This window comes from Paramisgurnus dabryanus, chromosome 14 (genome assembly GCF_030506205.2).
Source record: "Paramisgurnus dabryanus chromosome 14, PD_genome_1.1, whole genome shotgun sequence".
Taxonomy (NCBI): Eukaryota; Metazoa; Chordata; class Actinopteri; order Cypriniformes; family Cobitidae; genus Paramisgurnus; species Paramisgurnus dabryanus.
Genome location: NC_133350.1, coordinates 34,204,409 through 34,228,043, shown reverse-complemented (window position 1 = coordinate 34,228,043; position 23,635 = coordinate 34,204,409). Strand labels below are relative to the sequence as shown.

The 23,635-nt window shown below is 35.2% G+C and overlaps 1 protein-coding gene across 1 annotated transcript in view; it reads left to right on the top strand.

The window, feature by feature from the left end:
* Positions 1-23,635, top strand: part of iars1 (isoleucyl-tRNA synthetase 1) — a 92,681-nt gene that overhangs the window by 10,567 nt on the left and 58,479 nt on the right. The window contains exons 9-13 of the mRNA XM_065265944.2: positions 11,065-11,125; positions 11,332-11,427; positions 14,710-14,832; positions 18,823-18,914; positions 21,468-21,566. Of these exons, the coding sequence (XP_065122016.1) occupies positions 11,065-11,125; positions 11,332-11,427; positions 14,710-14,832; positions 18,823-18,914; positions 21,468-21,566 (471 nt within the window). The remainder of the gene's footprint in view (positions 1-11,064; positions 11,126-11,331; positions 11,428-14,709; positions 14,833-18,822; positions 18,915-21,467; positions 21,567-23,635) is intronic.

Below are 23,635 nucleotides of genomic sequence, written 5' to 3'. Positions count from 1 at the left end.
AAGTTGCGCAATCTTATTTCATCAATTGCACTGAAAATTCAGAGAAAGCTCTAACATATACACGAACAAAACACTGTGCAGCATGTTTACTTGCTAGACATACACGCGGACGTAATGTGTCTCTCTCGTCCACTTGTGATCCGATCGATGAAAACACATCTTAATACCAAGTGTAAACAACCCCTTAGAGTATTTGCACCCAATGATGCAAAATAGGAGTGGGCCGAGTACTGATCCTTGAAGGACCTCTAGTGACCATGTGTTGTGATTTGGACTGCTCTCCCCTCTATGATACCTGAAGGATCTACCTGAGTGTTTGGATTCAAGTGCGTGATGAGGGCAGAGGTGGAAGTAACGAATTACAACTACTCACGTTACTGTAATTAAGTAGTTTTTTCGTGTATTTGTACTTTTATGAGTACATTTTTAAGTCTGTAATTTCCCTTGTACTTAAGTACAAATTAAGGTAAGTAATGTACTTCGCTACTTTGAAAATCACATTCGTTACTAAGTACTTGTAGAATTTGAATCAAATTAATATTCAAATCTTTGACAGCATTTGGATATCCAATAGAAATAATTGATCGTGGGCGGGCCAATAAAAACCCTTGTATTTGAACCGGAAAAAAGCCCGGTCTCTGCGTCCTTCACTGTGACGTTGTATTTAGTGCTTTAATGTCAAAGAACTTTGGCGTTATGGACGCTGAATTAATTAAAAATTCAGAAGAAATACCGGATGATGAGTGCCCATGGCCGCACCTGGGAGTTGTTCAAACAGAGGAAGGAAAGGAGACAGCGTGTAAATGTAATGCAAACTTTGTTTGCCATCTGCAGTGATTTCGGCTTACAATACTTCAGCCTCTAATCTCAAAAAGCACATTATGGTAAGAAGACTTATAACCATATTTATTTGATCGTCTTCGTTTTTAATGTTGGGTAGACCTCACGATAATTTGCCAGAAAACATCACTTGAAACATGTAGGTATGTGACAAAATGACGTAATACGCACGAGCGCTTTGTTCCCACGGCTGTGTTCCCAGCAGGTATTCAGCGCCAGACACGTTGGTGACTTAGGAAATCTGTCATATCTTTGCTTTGTGAAAACCTCTAAAGCCCATATACTAGTGACATAAATTACTTCCTCACGTTGATTCTCACGTTCGAATTTCCAAGATTGCTGTCGTAAGAAGAAAGTTATAAGCGAAGCAAAATTTCTCTTGTGTTTGGCATTGAAATCCTCTATGAAGGCGAGTATTTTTTGTTTCAAACCAAATACTTTTGATAGAATATACATTTAACTTGAATTAGGTGAAGTTTGGGATTGATTGTAACATTCGCATGTGCTTTTTTAAGATCCGCAAGTGACGTTGTTGTCAAAAGCAGAATCGCCCATTCAATCATATTGGCTTCCAAAACTTCTCCGTTTTCATCAATCCGTGCATTATTTTTTAAAGTAATCATACAGAACGAAGGATTAGAATCTCTAGATTACATTATTGGCATAATTTTGTCAAACATATAAATAAATACATGCATGCAACATGCATGCATTTATTGAATTATTATTAATGATAAATAACATAATCATCAATTAATGTATTAATAATATCTGACCATTTAAATTGCTCGCCAGCATTATTAGTCAATTAAGAAATATTAAAGAAACAATGAAATGTTTCTTTAATATATAAAAATACAGCTTTTATTTGAGAGGGCTTTGATTTCATATGGAAAGATATGCGTGGATTGATGCTCTCGGTTTCATTAATTAGTGGTTAATCAAAAATAATAACATTTATATATATATCTTTTAAAAAGATGTCATCTTAATCTTGGGCTTTTAATTACATACAATGTGGTGTTTGAATTATGCAAATAGACCAAGAAATGAGAAAGTTATGATATTTTAAAGTGTTTGGTCAAGCGGAAGTTTTTCATAGTTTTATAGTTTTAATTGGGTACAAAAATGCCCCCTAATTTTCGAGTTAAAAAATTCCATAACTTTCTTAATAATTATCCGATTTTAATAATTTAAAAACCATGTTAAAGTTCTTTTTATTATCTATCATATGGTTATAATTATATATGTATTTATATTTTTTGTCACATACCTAAAACATGAGCTTCAGTTACCTAGGTGACGAGCACGTAGACCGTAAAAAAAGATTTAACATTGTAAAATGGTGCTCAAAGTTAAATTTCATGTCATTGTCAACATTGTATTATTCATATTGAATCAGTGTTTTAAGCTTATAATAATAAACAGTCTAATAAGGACTCTTTTTATCAAATTCGTCTGTTGCCGCGTCCCACTCGCGTAGCAGTGTAACTGCACTGACAGCCTGTCTAAATTATACATATGTCAGTGCTAAATCATAAATGCTGATAACTTTTGAAATATTAGTAGTGTACTTTTGGAAAACTTTCTTGTCCAATAATATTTTTAACTCTTTTCCCCGCCATTGACGAGTTATCTTGTCAATTAAGAAAAAAAAAACATTTGCATAAAACGTGTTTCTGAAGAATTTATGTTAATGTGCAATACCGCGATTGTCCACTAGATAGCGGACTTAACCAATTTATGGATAAACTGAAGCCAAAACGTTATTTACTAATTTTATGTTTGATATTCGTTCTGAATCTGATCTCTAACTTAATTCCTTCACAAAAATGCAATTGTTTCAGCTTTTTGCTAAAAAAATGTGTATTTGTAAAGAAAAACACCAATATTTAAGAGTTTATAAGCAGGGAAAAAAAAGGATGGAACGGTTTTTCACTTTTTTTATTGTTTGTTTGAAAGTAGAGGGTCTGTTCTTTCATTTGATATATATATTTTTAGAAGAAAAATTTCCTGGAAGCATTTTGTAAAACTTTTGTGAAAATCATAAAAAATGCTGGCGGGCAACTTTTCGAAAAATGGCTGGCGGGGAATGAGTTAATGTAAAAAAATCTGTTTTTAAATAAAATAACCCAACAAGCTTATTTATGTTGTATCATAATTCATTAATTAATAATAATAAATAATAACATTAGACCATTTTTATAACTTGATAAAAATTATATGAAGAAACAATATGAAATAATATAGCTGCTGTTAAAATCATATAACATTCTTTAAACAGACAAAATTCCTGTACTATGTGTTTATTCGTATAAACACAAATTGCCTGTTTTTAATCCATTCATATCTCTGATTTCATTCAATGGATTTAATGTTTATTCAATAAATATCACCGGCTAAAAAGTAATTTGTACTTGAGTAGTTTTTAAGAGGGGTACTTTGTACTTTTACTTAAGTACATTTTTAACACCAGTACTTTTACTTGTAATTGAGTATTTTTTTAGCAACTACTTGTACTTGTACTTGAGTACAAATTTTCAGTACTCTTTCCACCTCTGGATGAGGGTTGAGATAAAGGATGTGAAGACTTACTAGTGTTTTGTACAGTCTGGCTATTATCCATAACAATTTCACTACATACCTTTTAAACAGCATTGAAGGCTTTTCAATGTATGCTGGATACTTTACTTGCTGTCTTTCATATCAGCTCCAACTCAAATTTTTTTATTTCTCCACAAAACTAGTTTGAATCAGTTTAGAAAAATCACATAATGAAAAATCTTTTAAAGCGTAACATACTGTACATCCAGTCAAGTCGGTCCAGACCTTCGACTGGTAGTATGTAAATCAAATGTTGAATGTCTCATTATCAACTCATGTAAAGTTCTCTCATAGTTATTAAATTTTGTATAAAATTTTTATTTGGCCATAAGTGATTCATCTGGTTGTCTGTGTTGAAGTTTTGGCTTTATTTTGCTGTGTTGTGAGATTGGTTTACTGTGCGGTGGCCAGAAAACACTGTGCTGCTGAGGCATTGTGGGATTAAACCCTGAACTCCTCTTATTGATTTATATCTCTCAGTCTGTGATTAATGTTCCTCAGCTCTTCGGGAATGAGCAGCAGGAGTTTATTTCCTCTGCCCTTCTTGTGTCAAATTTATTTATTGGGAGCCCTAGTTACATTGCATTCGTTACATGATGCTTCAGAAACATTCAGTTAATATAGGTGAGATATAAGTAAATACAGTAAAAAGCGGTGGGTATAGTCTGTTTTTATGCATACACAACTGTACGAGCACAGTCGCACGCAAAGCCTTACAAGCATAGTCCATTTCACTTATACACGTGCGCTGATGTCCGATGCATACGCATTGCGTCAATTTGCAACACCTTGTGATGATGAAAATTGTATCACATGCACTGTATGCAGACCTTCGCGTACAAGTAAAACTGAACCATACTTCACTATGAAGGTATATTTGGTGCAAAACAACTGCACACCTGTGACAGTGGAATTTGTATTTGAAGAGATTATCCACACATGTGTATCAGTAAACTTGAAGTCGCAGAGGACGTGATGCAAACTTGTAGATTTTTTTTTCTTTCCCTCAAATACAACACAACAGTTAGACATTCACAAATCCTTCAGTGCAGCTGCACAAATCCCATTTTACAAATCACAGATTAAGAAACTCACAAGTTCACATTTTTTGCTACAATTGATGCAGTAAATATGGTGCATAACCTACTTGAACGCCTGCATCAAATAATGTGAAGTCGCACACAAATTTTGTACATTTGCAAAATCAGTTTGTGCATCTGTGCGATGAGACTTGCATGTGTGTACAATTTATTTTTCACAAATATTTTTTTATTTTTTTTTTATTTTCTAGCCCAAACACAAGTACATAAATACAACTGCTTGAATCTGCTGCTACGAGTTTCAAATACTCTTTTTCATGTGCTCTCTCTTCTGCACCAAATATCTCGAGATAAATGGTGCGAAAGTGATTTGTATACCTGTAGGCTTTGGCGAGCACTGTTCAGCACTGCCCACCAGGTGGCGCCCCAGACACTCACTGAAGCAGAGTTTATTAATTACCACCAATGTTTCAGCAAAGTAAATCGCCTTTATCAAGGTATTATTTTCACAAAGTGGAGAACAATATAAATGGGAGGGCTAATTATACACACATAAATGTAATTACATACAATACTCCAATGATTCATTAGTAAACAAAATATAAGTTCCATAAATTTCAAACCATCAATATAAGTAGATTAAAAAATACAAGCAGCAAATACACACATTTTAACTTTAAATAAGATACCAAATGATGTAAGTCCCATTCATTTTTAATATCATAATACCTATAAAAACAACCCAAATCAAAATCTACTTTTAAACCATGTGTGCCAATGTTCACATTTAATATACCTAAAAGGCTTTCTGTCTAAGTAAAAATTGGTCAAACTCACCTCACCTTCTAGATGGAAATTCCCTCTCAATTCCTATCAATAATGAAGTAATAGGATGATTAAGTTCAACAAAATGCAGTGCTAATGGCAGGTTCATATTTCTGCATATTATTGCACTCTGATGTTTTGTGATGTGTGTTTTATACTCTCTGTTTGTTTTTCCTACATATGATTTACCACAGTGACATGTTATCAAATAAATAAGCTTGTATTTGTTTGGGGGTGAATCCCAAAGATATTTCCATATCATTAAGATTCTTAATAAAATAATTTGGTCCCTTATATATTATTTTTAGACTTTATATATTACATTTGACCTTAAGGAAGACTTTTCTTCAATGTTAACGGATGATAACTGTCACAGGAAGGCAAGACATGGCAAGATGAGTGGATCCAAATGCAGTTTTTAAGTGTATTAAATCCAAAAAAGGTACAGGAGCACAGGCAAGAACACGAACAGTAACACATGACAGGAAACAACCAACATAAAACAATGGCTGACAAACAGGCAATCAACAGGCAGGGTAATTAAACGTGACAAGAACCAATGACATAACAGAAACAATTAATTACTATGGAAACAGATGGGCAGTGGGTGGAGTATGAATTAATGTCCATGGCAACAAAAAAGGGGGCGGGGCAACAAAGAAACAAGAGGGAAATAGGGCAGACACAGACAAGACTCTTGACCTTGGCCGTACCCACCATTGAGGTCCGGACTGTTTTAGTGAGTATCATAGTAAACTACTGATTATGTCTTAATATGTCTTCCGAATGTAAACATTTTATTACATTCTGTCTTAAAGTCTAAAAAACAGTACCTGTTGAAGTCATTAAAGTTACTTAAATAACAAAAGAAGAGAAAATCACTCACTGGTCCTGACTGTAACTTCGTAAAAAAAGATTAATCCATATTTAATTTTAAATATCTTTTTTTGCCAACAATCCTTAATGTTGAGCTCTGCTCTTTGAAGTAAGTTGGTTTATTATTGGTTTATTATGCAAGTTCAGCCTTGCATTATGTTTGTATCTTACAGTTAGTATAATGCATGTAATGAATTCAGGGCAAGAAGAATATTTATCTAATATGGGGTAATGTGAAGTATTATAATAATTACATATCGTTTTCTTTCATGGGATATGGACCCCCTAAAGTAGCCTTGGCCACCCCATTTATAAAATTCTAGTTCTGCCACTGCAATATTGATGTTGTATTTCAGCATATTAAGTGTGTAATAAGTGTGTGCATATTGTGAATGAATTTAATAAACAAATTCTTGATAGCCTTTGGTTAATTCACTAAACTGATCCTATATTCAGTTAGCTTATGTTTACTTAACTGACAGTGCCCAGGATGGTAACATAATTATTTCAATGTCTTACTAATAAACAACACAAGTCTTGCGCATACTGACATGGTTTGAAATCTATATTTATTTGATTGTTTTTTTTTCTGATGTGTTAGAAGTCATATATGTAGAGCAGAGAAATAAGAAATTTTTTCCCGGGGTGCATGCCCTAGAAAAATACATATGGACCTCGGTATTTATAAAATCCTGCGTACGGCCCTGCTCACGACAATAAGAATCCACTCTTATTAGTGTATTACGAGCTGTAGGTTTTTTAATCGGATCCCTATATAAACAATTACGAGCTATCCACAAGTCTAAAAAGCTGATTTGATTTGGGTTAGCAACCAAAGTAAATGTTAAGAAATCAGAACAACTGTTTATATAATAATAAAAAGAATTTAGTTGTTCAGTAACCCGATTCAAAAAGACAGAAATAATCATCCAAATTAGTATATTAGAAGAAAAAGCATGATTTAAATACACATATTTTTCTTCAAAAAAAGGTTATTTTGCAAAAGAAATCACAAACGTTCTTTCCATGGCCCCACCTCCTGTTTGAATTAAAAATTAGTCTGAAAAATAAAATAATTTGTTTTATGATATTAAAAATGAATGGGACTTACATCATTTGGTATCTTATTTAAATGTAGGCCTATGTGTGTATTTGCTGCTTGTATTTTTTAATCTACTTATATTGATGGTTTGAAATTTATGGCACTTATATTTTGTTTACTAATGAATCATTGGAATATTGTATGTAATTACCTTCATGTGTGTATAATTAGCACTCCCATTTAAATTGTTCAAAATTTGTGTGTGACTTCACATTATTTGATGCAGGCGTTCAAGTAGGTTATGCACCATATTTACTGCATCAATTGTAGCAAAAAATGTGAACTTGTGAGTTTCTTAATCTGTGATTTGTAAAATGGGATTTGTGCAGCTGCACTGAAGGATTTGTGAATGTGTAACTGTTGTGTTGTATTTGAGGGAAAGAAAAAAAATCTACAAGTTTGCATCACGTCCTCTGCGACTTCAAGTTTACTGATACACATGTGTGGATAATCTCTTCAAATACAAATTCCACTGTCACAGGTGTGCAGTTGTTTTGCACCAAATATACCTTCATACTTCACAGTTTAAATGAATTTTTTTTATATTTAAAATGTTAGTTGCCAACAGTTAGTTACAACCCATTGTCACCAACATTTGCTCTTATTAATATAAGTCTATGTTTGATTAATAATATAGTGGATATAGATTCATATATTAGTAAGTAATGCTCACAGTTAGGTGTAAGGGGAGGTAAGGGACACGTTTAGCAGAATCCCAACATGGTGATATCACCCTAAAGGGATTAATTTGCAACAACAACCCGGTTGGCTGTACATTATCCCACTTATTACACAGGTAGTTGCTATTCAAGTAAATATACACACACCTTGTAGGCACTACTTTATTGTAGTCATATTAGAGTACAGTTTGTTTTTCCGTCAAAAGTGTAGTTAATTTAGTTACGACTCAATGTGGAAATGGTAACATGACAACGCGTGTATGATGCGTTTTGTGGTAAAACTGCCGACCAATCAATATGCTGCTGGAAGAGATCCAGCTCCACCCCTTCATCTGCCCAATCCTGCCCCGTGTTCTGCAGTGAGGTACTACTGAGATTTCCGAAAGATGGCCATCGTAAAACAATTGTGACAATTTCTATGATCGTAGTGAGAGATTCAAAGACGGACATTGTCACGGTCTTGCGATCAAAGATAGCCTACGATTATTTTCTGTCAGTGTCATAAAATTTGTGTGGTTTTTTTCAACCTACACCTACTGAGTAGCCAATGAAAATGCAACTTAAAATGACATATTGATCAACACAACATTTTAAAAACATTTTACTGCATAAACTTTAGGTGAAGACACTGCTGAGCTTAACATTGCAATAGTCATAATGAATATTCAGTATTACTGTATACAGGCAAGGCTTACGTTTATGTAAACTACATGCTAGCTCCCTGAGCAAACGTGGCATCCACCATACATTTTGCTGTGTTTGTTTATATACTGATGACGTTTACTAACTTGCGTCATGGCCTACGAGCAGGTGACATTACCGTACAGTCTACATGCATGTCCTTCCCAAGTTTATTAGATCCATGTTGCAATTATTAAACTGTTAAATGTTGCAGAACTGTTGCTTTGTTTTGTCTTTATTAGGGCTGCAAAATATATTGTTTCACCATGTTCATCGTAATGTGTGTGTCTGCAGTTACATGGCAGAACATGCAGAGCAATTTTTCAATAGGTAAACTATTCGGATGCATTTGTCAGTGTTACTATGTAAGAAATAGCAAAGAGAAATCACAGATTTAATAACATTTCACTTTGTGAAAGACATCGTGGTAACAATTAATGTGATTGCAAGCAGAGCTTTTCAAGTCATCTGGTGAAGTCATCCAGCTTTTCTCATATTATATTGCAATATACACCTCAGAAAAACAAATATCACAATGTCAGTCCCCCCATTCATGCACCTATTCGGACGGTAATTGTTTCTAATGAGGATGTAAAAATACATTTGCTTGCCTTCTCTGCGATAAAACATTTGGATGAAGATAAATTTGTGGTGGATGAGTTTATCATTTGAAACAGCTGGAAATGCGCTGCATGTGTGATTAATTACACAATTCACATACTTAAATATATGTATATGAAATAGCCTACTGTTGTGTAATTGACTACATTTTAAAATTGTATTTAGCACTTGCTGCTGCTGAAAATAGACTTTTTAAAGGTTTTCATGATTTTCTTCTTGCTGTAGAAGAGCGATGAAAGATTGTGCCCATACGTCTCATTATTTTAGTTATCAGGGTACCCGCGGAGTCTTAAAAGTCTTGAAAAAGTATTGAATTTCATTTTCCCATATTAAGGCCTTAAAAGGTATTGAATTTCACCTCAAAGTCTTGAATTTTTCACAAAGGTCTTAATTTTCAAATGATCAATAGATTTATATGCTATTAATTCAGACACAAAACTCGCGTGCACAAAAACCACGCGCGAGCGACAGATACGAGCAGAGAACACTATCCATGTTTGGAAAAGCATTTTAGCGAGCGCGCAGAACACTATCCACGCGCGGGAAAGCATTCTCGCGTGTTCACAGAACACTATTCGCGCGCAGAAAAACGTCCTCCCGGGAGCGCACCTCTGTTAAAAGCGCACAAACACAGTCACACGAGCAAAGTAAAAAGTTAAGTAAAAAAGCTGGGATGATAAAGTAAAGGCTGGGATGAGTGCTCGCTCGACTCTCTCTATGCGCTTGCAGCTGCACAACACGCACTTGCTCGATCAAGTTGACTTTGGGACTGTGGGGCGGGACAATGACCGGTGTCCTCTCACCTGTGATCGGTTGTTTGATTTAATCAGTGACACACACAATCTTCTGTTCCACAATCCGTCTCTAGTAAATTTAGGTAGAGAAGACACGTTTGAATATGATCATTATGTCGGAGAAGGTCATTTATATGTTAAACAATAGTCTTGTGTGATCCATGCAATAATAAGCTGCAACAATAATGCAAATTTGAAATTTCATGGATCAAACAAGGCTATTGTTTTAACATAAATTACCTTATCCGACATAATGGTCATATTAAAACGTGGCGGGCTGCACAAGATAAAGAGGAGGGCCGCATGTGGCCCCTGGCCCTCCAGTTGCCCATCCCTGATATAGGGATTTTCAAATTTTCAATAAGTGTACATTTAAATCTATTTGATTGTTGGTTTTGATTGTTGGGTAAAGATAAGGGTTAGGCCGTTTGGGCCTTGGACTCAGCCTTTCAGAAGCATGTTGTCATGAATGTTCAAACACTTTTAAATAGTAATTATTTGACGTATATTACGTTATTTAAAATTATTTATTCTACCCGACTGGATGCGATGTAGGTATTAAATTTCATTTGAAGTGGTATTAAAAAGGTCTTAAAAAGCCTTGAATTTAGGTTTGACAATCCTGGGGGTACCCTGGTTATGAAGATGTCAATGGTTATGCTCACAAAGACACATCTCTGGTGCAGAATAAATGCAAAGCGCGTGACCATTTAATAATCCCAGAGATCTGGATTCAGATGGCAATGAAATTACAAAACATCCTTGGTGTTCGTCAAAAAACAGTAGGATTTTTTATGGAAGGTATGAAGAAAAACACAAACATTCTGGATTCGGACAGCAATAAAATCACTGACTACCCCCTGTACCTTATTTCGCCATGAGAAACAATGCAGAAAACCATCAGAATAAGGCTCTAGTCTAAATTGATCAGAGATGGACCCTTGTAAGCATTTCTATTTAAATAAATAATCAGTTTTTTTATGTTTTTTTTTGTCTTCTAGATTTCCTGGCAAGACCCTGAAGGGCAAGAAATACAAACCACTTTTCGACTACTTCGTCAAGGTAAATGCTGTAATGCTATTATACACTTGACTCAAACTCACAAATCACTTCTGTTCAGAGCAGAGTTTAAGCCCAAATCTTTGTTTAAAAATCTTGTCTTTGTCTTGTCAGTTAGGATGTAATAGACACAAAGATCTTTGTGGTAAAAGCTCTTCATCTTATATTCTGAAACGTAAAATTCACTAGTTCTTCTTCTTTTGGTTCAGTGTAAGGAGAATGGTGCTTTCTCTGTGGTGCTGGATAACTATGTACGTGATGATGACGGTACAGGAGTCGTACATCAGGCCCCATACTTTGGAGCTGTAAGTTACACATTAAAATCTCACTAACTCGTCCTGCAAGAACTGTTTGTGGGAATGTTTTGTGATGCCTTTTTACAATTAACTGAAATGTTTAGTCATGTCAACACAGCTGCTTAACAGATAGTATCAATCTTGGATTCTGATTGGTTAATGCAACATTTTAGATATTTTTAAAATGAAGCAATAACACACATGCTTTGTGTTGTACTGTTGCATTCAATATCAACACTGCAGTGATTGTGTATGCATGAGTCCCAACAGTTGTCACAGCAATGCTGATATTTAATACAATTTCCATAATCAAGGTGGTACATGTAGAGCTTTTCATTAGAAGTGCGAAGGTCATGCGTTCAATCTACAGGGAGCACTCATACTGATAAAATGTACATTATTTAATGAATTATATGTTGTTTTCATAAAGAAACCTTTTGGTGAAAAACTAATATCACTTCGTATCTGCTGTTTGCCCAAAGGCTTTTGAGACACCATGATCTGTTGTGACCAAACTGAACCTTTCTCTTGTTTTTATGTAATGTTTGATGCAGACCAGCATAACAAAAGGTTGCAGTGTTACTTTTGGTTTCTTTTCAGCAGCAGAAGACAAACCTATTCAGATGAAATAAAAAATAGATTGATCTGAACTTAAAAATATCTAGAAAATAGATTCCACAAAAGCTCAGGGTCTAAGAGCAGAATTACCCAGAACAACCAACATCCAGAAACTGTCAACGATAACATATAGATCACCCCTACAACACCTTGACAGTCACACACATCAGCCTAGTTTGTGTATCAAAGTGGGGTCCAGGGGCCCTTGGTGGTCCTTAATTCTTAGCTAGGGGGTCCAGGAAATAATTTGTTATAAATTATTTATACCACAGGTTTTTTGAATGCTGTATTCAGATTGGTTAAGATTGGTGTTCCATGGGTGTTGATTATTTTTACTGTAAACCGCACACCTAACTTGTCAAATTTCTTAAAAATAGGCACCAGAGCACCATTTGTGGTAAACGTGGTATAAGCAGAATTGACTCCGGTCCTTTGAATTATTCCAAAATAATGCACACCTTCGGTGTAACGGCACTCCACTTCACATTATTTTCTTATAATTCAGGCCCGTCATCAATTATTCCTTACATTATTGTGTTGTATTAGTAATTTGTGGACCATCTAAAAAACCCTGTCAGTCTTGCTACTGCTTACTTTATGAAAGCCTATAATATAATTTACATAAAATGTGACCCATGCTGTCAAAATGAGTCAGAATGGCATCGTCTAGTTTTGAGCTACCGGCAAAAGAAAGTATAAATGTCGATTTTGGTTAAAATTGAGGTTTTCATAAAAATAAGTACATTAAACAAATAGTCATTAAACATCTTTACATTAAACAAGTTTTCTGGAAGGTGTACTGTCCTAAATGATTAACCTTATACTACAAAGATGCGTCCATCCAGATGCGCGTAACATTTTTGTTTTGGTTATGAAAAACATGCAGGAATTAAAAAAAAAGTGAAGGACTTGCTTGATGATGAAAAAGTTAAGAAGAAAGATAAAGTTCTGGACCTGATTGATGTTTAAAGAGTTATTAACTCTTTCCCCGCCATTGACGAGATATCTCGTCAATTAAGAGAAAACGCTTCCCCGCCAATGACGAGATTTTCCGTCTTTCCGCAATACCGCTATTATCCACCAGGTGGCGCCCTTCCACAACTTTTTAAAACCGGAAGTATTGCTCTATGGCAAGCTGCTGCATGTCCGTGTCTGTTTTAAAGATCGCTCTGAATGGGATCTCTATGAAAAGTCCTACCCTCTACGAAAAAACCTACCCATATTCAAAAGCTGATTGCAAAAGAACCACTAAAGGTAGGATGAAACGTTTTTTTTTGTTTGAAAGCAGAGGGTCTGTTCTTTCATTTGGTATATTGTATGTTTATATATTTAAAGAAGAACATTTTCTGGAAGGCATTAAACTTTGGTGAAAATCATGAAAAATGCTGGCGCTGGCTGGCAACTTTTTTTAAAAACGCTGGGGGTGAAAGAGTTAAGAGCGATAAGACATGAAAATGATCTTCCTCACGCTGACTGACACATCTGATGAGTGCACAGACACTGACTGCGCGACCTCGATATATAGACATCTACAGAATTACAGTTTAAAAAATATATGTTTTGATAAGAATTCACGCAGATATAATCTGTTATGTTTTAAATTAATGTTTAGTTAACTGTTGGGAAAAATATCTGATGTGTAACATTATATAAGATCCTTGCATTACAGTTGATCTTAAAACTGTCTGTCTCAATGTCAATCAAACAATAAAAGAAAGAAAAAAGTTGAACATATATTTTTCCTATAGTATTGTTTTTGACTGTGTGTGTGCTAAATCTATTAGTTTGATCTATTAGTGATTTTAAGGTATAGATGCAGTGATTTTGCTTTTGAACCCTCAAAAATATTTAACACGATTTTTCTCAAATTTGCTGACTCTGTCAACTTCAAACAGGTCAAGGTTCAAACTCTGTCATTTTTTGTCAGATTACAACAAATCATACATCAAGCATTTTATAGAGAATGTCAAAATATAAATTACTCATTTAAAAAAATAGCTCATTCCAACTTAATTTGCCAGCACGGGTCACAAATAGTATAACTTTTAAGTCCATAAGTCAGTTGAACGAAACAACCCTCTTAAAAACATAAGTTTAATTTACATGATTTAAGAGAAATTGTGTTTTAGTTTACAACTATGAAATAAGTGTAAAAATATGCATTATGATAATAGTATGCTTAGTAATTAATACAATTTGAGTGGTTCTTTAAAAATATTCTCCACTGTATGGGGTCCCTGGCCCTAAAAAGTTTAAGAAACCCTTTTGTGTATGAGGAGTTTTGCACAAACAAGCATTATGCACATTTGTCCAGTATTTTTCAAAAATCTGTTTTTGTTTCTGTAGTTTGTAGATTGAAACATTTTCTGTTTGCATAGTTGCATAAAAGTATGCTGGTTTATTTATTTATTTATGTTAACATGTTTTCTAATATGAATAATGAATCACTCTTGTTTTATATACAGTGGTTGTTATTTCTAGCATGTCTTTTGTTGTTAGCACATTTATAGTGTTTCCTCTAATTGAGAGTCAGGACATAAGAGCACACACAAACACAAACAAACGCACGCACATGTGTCTATGCTGTATGTATTTTCTTAGAATGAGAAATCTCACTGGTAAATCCCTGTTGACCTGAGGTGTTGTTCGGATGTTGTGTTCCTTTGTCTACAGGATGATTACCGTGTCTGCACAGAGTACAAGATCATCCAGAGGGATTCGGTTCCTATTTGTCCTGTTGATGCTTCTGGTGTGTTCACTTCCGAGGTCACCCATTTTGAAGGTCAATATGTGAAGGTACGCTTGGTGTCCACTTTTCCAAGTAACATGATTTAATGCCGTGCTGTATACTGTATAGACGGCTTAATGGATTTAGTGTACCGTGTGTACTTTTGGGAGTCCATAAGTGTGCTGTCGGATGCTGACACTAGATACAGTATCAAGAAAAACATTTGAACCCCTAGGAATGAACTGGTTTTCTACAGTGATTTGCCATAAAATGGGATCTGATCCTCATCTAGGTGACAAAAATAGACAAACACAATGTACATATAAGCTGACAACACAAATAATTATAGTTTCTTGTGTCTTTTTTTGAAAACACCCATTAAACATTCACAGTGCTGGAGGAAAATGAAAGTGAACCCTTGGATTTAATAGCTTGTTGATTCTTGTTTGGCAGCAATTACTTCAAGCAAGCGCTTTCAGTGGTTCTGAATCCAGGAATTTTTGCCCATTCCTCTTTACAAAACCACTTTAGTCTAGTGTGATTCAGTGAAATCTAAATTGTAAACTGTATATATTGTTATCTATGACTTTTTATAGAAAGCTGGTACCCTAAGTGAATTCACCGCTGAATCTATAAAATTTAATAACTTCTTATGCAACAAGCCACCCAGGCCCGGGGTGGGTAATCGGGAGAACCGGGAGAATTCCCGGTGGGCCGCTTCACTTTTGGGCCGGTCGAGTTTTTTTTTTTTTTTACATTTGTCACGTTAGGGAGTCTATCTTCTCTTAAATGACACTTCACACGTTTCGCATTGACACTGCAGCGCGCAGCCTCTGCATGGGTTGTACCATGTGAGGGAGTTTTCCCCTCCCCTCCCATAGAGTTGGTTCGGTCCATAGCACGTCCAAGAAAACTTTTCTCCGGTAGGCTGGGCCGGCCCTACCGTAACAATACGCGTCTGAGAGGAGGAGGGCGTAAAAAACAGGTTGAAGAAAAAAATCCATTGGAGGAGGATGCTGCCAATGTGTCAAACTTACAGATTTATTTTCAAGAGGACAAACAAAAGTGGCAACAGGTAACTTATAGAGAAATAAGCCTAGTAATGATTAGCATTAGCAACGTAATTATTCGCCTAATACCGTTGTCAAACTATTTACAAGCAAAACATTTTTTTTTGTTAAAATATTACCCTTTTGTGTATACATGGCGATTCATAGCCTTTGCAAATATTATGCAAGCAGCTTCTGAGCAGTCCCCCGCTGAAAATGAGGAGGCCATGAATAAACAACATGAATTAAAGTTATTTAACCCTCAGGTTGTGTTCAGAACCCTATAACACCTTTTGTAAAAATGACCAGCCTAAAAAAGCTTATAAATCACTTGTTATGCTATTTAACCAATATTGTATTCAATATTTTTTGTCAAATTGTTTTCTTTTTTAATTAGGACTTTTATATTTCTATTTGCATTAATCATCGGCCTCATAGCATTAGCAATGCTAATAATTTATCAACCTTTCCTTGTGGAATACACTCTAAAAAGGGCTGAGTTATTTATATATTTTATATATTGGACAGAACACCCTGCTGGGTTAAAATTGACCCAGTGCTGGGTTGTTTTAACCCACCTGTTGGGTTATTATAATCCATGGTTGCATAACAACAACCCAACATTGGGTTATTTTTAACCCAGCATGGGGTAAATTTTAACCCAGCATGTGTTCTGTCCGATATTTACCCATTATGGGTAAAAAGTAACCCAGCCTTTTTTAGAGTGTAGAGGAATATTTTTGTTAACTTCTTAAGTGAAATATTATTTAACTTTTACCTTATTTGTTGAACCATGATATTAATAAAAACTATAGTAAGAGCTGAACTGTTGCTTTATTTATCCAATTTGAAAAAAATGCTAATTTGGAATAACACTATGGAAAAAGTGGGCCGGTCTTGGGCCTGAAACTCCCGGGCTGAAAAGTGGCCCCACTCCGGCCCTGAAGCCACCTTATCAGATTGGATTTAACTTCAAGTATTCTTACCTGTTGATCATATTTTTCTCAAATAATTAAACCTCAGAGAAAAGAGAAAAGTGATACGAAGCTACTCTTTTGTTTGTCTTTTTTAAGTAAACTGTTATGCTTACCAGTTTCTGAAGATAATATAGAGAAGTACAGCACAGAAAGTGAATTTCATTTCTCAAGCGTGACATTTATAAGCGAGTGTGCAGGTGCGATTAGGTGACTGAGCGCTGATGTCAGCAGTAAAGGTTTGACTGAGGAACATGATGCTGTTTGCTGAAAGTTACTTCCATCGTAGTTCTGCTGTCGTCTTGCATTTTCACTCATAGTTGGTTTTCCTTGCCCTAAACGTGCATTATTGCACCTCACGGCAGTAACAAATCTCAGTGGAAACAGATTGCTTTTGGTGTCTTTGAAATGGAGCCAGTAGTTACAGTCTCACTGACAGCTTTGACCTCATTTAATAGAGATACTGTGTACATATCTGAAATCACTTTTTATTCTGTGTAGAATCGGGATGTGAAATACAGGGTGATTTATCATTTAAAGGATTATTCCACTTTCATAAAAAATCCAGAAAAATTTGCTCCATGTCATCCAAGATATTTATGTATTTCTTTCTTCTTCATTTGAGAATATATATATATTTTTTTTGAGTAAAACATTCCAAGTTTTTTTTCCATATAGTTAACAGTTTACAGTTTCAATTCAGCTTCAAAGGGCTCAAAACCCTCACAACTGACGCATAAGGGTATGTATGACGAGCCAGCTTAGGGTTGTAACGGTAGAGATTTCCACGGTATGATAATCGTCTCAGAAAAACTTAATTTCTTCTCGACTGTACAAAAATAGACAAACATCTTGGATGACATGGGGGTGAATATCCGAATTGCTTTATGAAGGTGGAGTATTCCTTTAAGACTTAAATCTTAAACAGTTTTTGGAGTCTTAAAGGTACTTTTTAAAGGTATTACATGAGGAGCATTGTAACATTTTCATAACCACAAACTTGACATTTCACATTAGTCAGAGTTCTTATTTTCACTTTGCAAATAGATGCTGATGAACAGAAGTGGCGTTTGCTAGAGGAGGTAACCATAGCAACAGCAGACTGCTTGACGGGCAAAATCCTAGTGTAATTCACATCCTACAGTAGGGTGCCACTCAGACAGCATTTCAAAGCATGATAGATTCATAGTTAATCGGACATCTTATCACGGTACAGTATGTCTGATATGATTAAGAGACAAAGTTTTCTGTGTCTGTCTTTTTGCTGTTATCATCACTTTTGGCTGAAATTTGTAGAAGGATGTTATTTAAACATGTGAGGAGTATCAAAATAAATGTACCTCACATTGATATTTTACATGTGGTATCGATGCATCCTGGATGTGCACTGAATACTTGAAAGCATTTACTTAAAAAGACTTCATTTGAAATAAAAATAGTTTTTATTGTTTAAATATTTAAACTCTTGCAATTAATGATCTCCCTTTGCTGCTTATGTCCATAAAAGCTTTTAATTAGACACTTGCTGCAGTTTATATTATTGTCTGTATAACCAAACTTAGGAACAGCTGCTCTGTAATTTCTCTGAATCGAGAATGAAATTGCCCATCATTTCTACTTGACATTTGGATGAAAACTATCCAGGATTATGATAAATGAGTCATGAATATGCTGATCTGGTCTCTGATTACAGTATTCCCCTGCATACGACAGATGCCCTTCAGTAAGGTTAAGAAAAGGTTCCTAAAATCAATTTAGCATGAGACAGGATGCCAATTCATCCCCAGTCGGGTTGAAGGACACCCTGGACACGCTTACATTAAAGTAAATGAACATGACTTTTGATTAAAGGCACTCTAAAAAGGTACAGCAAACTGCACAAGAGCAACATCGGGTACAGAAAGATTTTTATGAGGTCATTTTATGGCTTTATCTGCTGTGGGGCTCGGCGCCAGAAATGTATTCTTTAATTGCTCTCATGTTGTATTCGAAACATGTCTTAAGACCTTATTCTTTGTGACCTCAATGCTTTTAGGACGCAGACAAAAACATTATCAAGTGGTTGAAGGAGAACGGCCGTCTGGTAAATGCCAGCTCTTTCAAACACAACTACCCTTTCTGCTGGAGGTGAGTACAGATCAGATATCACAGAGATGTCTGAAAAAAGTTTGACTGTCAGGTGAATTAAAAATGTGTTTATGTAGAGTTAATCATGGATATCAATAGCATTTATAAAAATCTAAACACTCTGGGATTATGGTGCTATCTCAATAAGACCATCATAGCAACACTGGCTTAACCAAGCAACTGCAAGTGTTGGAGTCGGGACTATCAGTATCTCTTAAAATTTAGCCTTCAACCTTGGGAAAAAGTTAAAAACCGTATGAAATGGTTTTGAAAGTCTTTTTATAATTTAGTAAAATAATTTATAACTTCATGGTTAACGTCATTTCAAAAGTGTAAATTCTGGGGCGATTGAGGGTGGTCCCCTATAAAAATATAATGAAAACCATGCGTAATATAAAGATATGTACTTTAAAGTTTAGAAACATTTGAATGCCCCCTCCTTGGCCTTGACAGTGCCTGCTTTCCCCGTTTACTTCGCCTACAGTAGGGTGCATTCAAAAAGGGATATTTCCCCCCCTACAAACAGTCGTTTCGGATAAAGTGAAAATGAATTTTTTTCATTTCTCTGTTCGCCAAGTGTATTTTAATTGGTCACAGTATGAGACACAAATGCACTCCCTTTAGAGTTTATACTTTAAGAGTATTGATCTTCAAATGACTAGGGCATACGGATTATCACTTCCGACAAAACTCCACTAAGTAGACTGTCAAGGCAATTTTATTCATTTTTACATCAGATTAAGTGATTACTTTCCCTGCCAGCGGTTTTTTTTTTTTTGTTGCCAGCGCCAAATTTTTTTATGATTTTTACTAAAGTTTAATGCCGCCTTCTTTAAATATATAAACATACAATATATATAAAAAAGAGAACAGATTCTTTGCTTTAAAATAAAAAAAATTTATTCTATCTTTATTTGTTCTCTTTTATCACCTCTTAAATATGGGTAGGTTTCTTCAAAAATACAAAATTTTGAGCAAAAAGCTGAGATTGAAGGACTTTTGATAGAGATCAGATTCAGAGTGATAATCAAAACATAAACGCTGTTTTTCCTGTTTTTTGATCAGTGGATGCTTTAGTGTTTTATAAGTTGGTTAAGAGCGCCACCTAGTGTATAATAGTGAAGGTAACACTTTAGTATAGGGACCAATTCTCACTTTTCACTAGTGTCTTATTAGCTTGCATATTAGCGGTTTATTAGTGCTTATAAAGGACATATTAATGCCTTGTTCTGCATGACCATATTTTACATCCCTTAACCCAATCCAATACCTAAACCTAACGTCTACAACAACTACCTTATTAGCTATTAATTAGCGGTAAATTGTCATAATTAATAATCAATAAGTGTTCCCCATACTAAAGTGTTACCATAGTGAAGATATGGATTGCTGTAAAAACTAAAGTTTGAAAAATGGGATCAGGAAAAAAGGTCCTTTAACTGACAAAGAGGTAATATAAATATGCCAAGTCATGAATAAAATATTCATGACAAAACATATTAAATTATGTTTTTTCACGACTCTCTTATGTTAATGATTATATTGCTAGCTAACAGCTTTGATTGTTCACAGCTTCAAAACATTGCAATAAAATTATTTGGAAGAAGAATATTAGGCTTTCCTCTGTGTACACTTATCCTCGCAAGTACAATTTTGGCTGTATATTTGTGTCTCCCTCAAAAATTGCTCTTGAGACATTTTACGTTTATTGTCCCCCCCAATGTTAGATGAAATTTAAGCCTATGTGTCATTTAAAGATATTTTTATGCAACAAGACTGATTGTGTACTGCTATTACTATGAATATAGTGACAATGCAATGGGACATAGAACCTTAAACTTAACCTAGTAAACCTTTGTAAAGAGGTGTAACAGGACCCCCTTTAAGCACATGAAATATTTAGTGGTCTTTCAGACTTTTCGGTTCTAACAATAATTAATTCCTGGATGACTTTGGTAGTATTCAGGTAGTGTAGCTCTCCTGGATTGGACATTGTTAAATCGATAGCGTGGCCTGTAGAAGGGGGAAATTATCATATGTTGTTCAATATCTGCCCTGCTGTTTCAGCACCTCAGATGTCCATGAGTCTGCAGGAAGAGGTCACAGCAACAGTACGCCGAAAAACCTTTAGTCTTATTAACCTCTATGAAGAAGGCAAACTTGTAAAGCGCTTACACATCAATAAATCACTCGCTCATTGACTCTTAAGAGCTCTGCCCCTCTCTCACAGCAACCTGGGTCATTGTTGTGAATTTGGAGGGATGATTAGGGATATTGAAGGGGTGTGTCTGCGGTTATTGAAGGCCGGCCCATAAAGATTCAGAATGTCAAAGCTAAGAGACTTAAGCATCTTTTCTTGCCTTCACAGCTAAAAGTCAGCCGTGTGGTCAAACACGCTCATAATCTATACATCAATATGTACTTCCTAAAATCCCTGTATTTTTTAAGATTACAAAAAGATGTTCTTTTAATGAAATAACTAATGATAGTTTCTTTTTATCTGTTTTTTAACACTCTGTGTATTAAATGCCTGTATATTTTGACCCGTCACAGGTCGGACACACCTCTGATCTATAAGGCGGTGCCCAGCTGGTTTGTGAGAGTTGAACACATGGTGGAGAAACTTCTGGACAACAACAGCAAATGTTACTGGTAAAATTCCTCATAGTTTTCAATTCCTCACTTTACTAAAACTAATGTTACCTGTGCATTTCGATTAATCAATAGGTCTGAAGAACGAGTACTCGATTAACTGGGGACGGGGCAATCAAATGGGTGGGGCGTACACGTCATGGTGAAAATGAAAATATTTTTATTAAAAACACTCAAATAAAACTTAATTTTGAAGAAACTATGATAGAACAATGAACACATGCTAGATTATTAATTAATTAAATGTTTTTTAACAGAGACCTCTTACAGGAAAAGCTGCATGATGAAGTGAAACTAAAGGGTTAATTAACACAAACTGAAGCGCTTTCTATATGACGCACTCTACATAATATTAGGCCTTATATACAACATAAATGTGTTATACAATGTGCATATATTTGTATGTGCACCATAACTGTGCGCTTTTAAACATGTGAAGTCAAAGCACAAGCTTCGTAACATTAAGCAGCTTTAAGCCTTTTGCATTTTAGCGATTAGCTGTGTTGTGCTCTCACCTGTTGTCAGTCAAGATGTAATGCTCGTATCGCTCTCTGGTATCTCTTGACATTTAATGTTTAAATATGAGATGATAACCCATTGAACTTGTGACAGCGCTGTACATTTTGCACCTGACTGACTGTATTTCCGAAAATCACGGCATCCTTTAAAACCATAGTTTAAAACCAGGTTGTCGCGGCGCAGGTGCGTGGACTTATCTGTTTGTTTTTGAATCATGCATGGTAACGTTCCTGATATCTGTAGCTCAACTCAAGGTCAAACACGCACCCAGTCTTTCCTACCACATGCACTTGTAATGCTAACCAGACATCAAAATGGCGCCATAACCATAATAAATAAATAAATAAACCCACATCATCCGTTTTCGTGATCGGTCATCGATGCCACGTTCGGGTACTCAAGCAATCTATTCGGGAGTATTATTTGCTGCTTTTTCTTTAATATTCAAGTCACCTTTTTAACCCTTTGCAATCCTGCTATATTTTGCAAAAACGCCTAAAAAAACATACCCAAAGTAAATTGCATACTGTTCTTGAAGTATTTGGAGTATATGCATGAATGAATTTTGATGTCTTTTGAAAGGTAAGACTCTGAAGTTTGTTCCTATACAGTCAGATTCACTTTAAGTCTTACTGTTATAAAGTAATAGAATTTTAAACACACTGAAAGAGGGGAAAAAATATTCCGCCTACTTTTTTTTGTAAACAGTTGCCTGCAGATGACTAATAATGGGGAGCTTTTAGCTGGAAAACACATTCAGATCATAGCATGAAGCCTTACAAAGCTTTACCAAGCAAATTTGATTACAATATCTTAGAAAATGTGTCTTTTTCACATGTTTATCCAGGTTTATGTCTTTGACATAAAATGCTGTTTTTCTTGAATGCTTCAATGTACAATCATATTTTTGGGCTCTAATGAAAGGTTACACTTAGAGCTACTCTATTTCATGTCCAAATTTACTGTCAATAATTGCTGACACATAGTAAATGAAGCATAAACACTTTATAGTGTTGAAAAAAATCAATTTCTTGAAACTATACTTGTAAAAATAAAGATACAAAACAAGTTCTATAGTAATAAAATACTTTTAATATTAGAAAAAACACAATCTAAATATATCAATGTATATAAAAAACTATTTAGAAATTTTACAATAATATTACAGGTTATTGGCAACATGCCACTCGTTATTACACTCACGGCTTTTCAAAAAGCACAAAGGCACATCACATGAAGAACATTTTACAGTTGTCTTTGCATGGCAGTGCCTGCACCTTAGACGACCTGTGGTGCTGTCTCCACTAATATGCCAAGGCTTGTGATGTGCTCTGTGTGAAGTGGGCGATGGAGCGGGCATGTCAGCAGCCGCTACCAGCAACTCACTAGTGTCTCACTAAATGCCTTCTGGTGCATTGGCACCTCCCCTTTACCTTTAGGTATATGCTTGTAAATCAGGAAGGCATTCACAATGGCAATGTCTAAGAAATGATAAAAAAGGCCTTTACCACTTCTGGGTTTTGTGGATCACTTTATAATAACTGATTAGG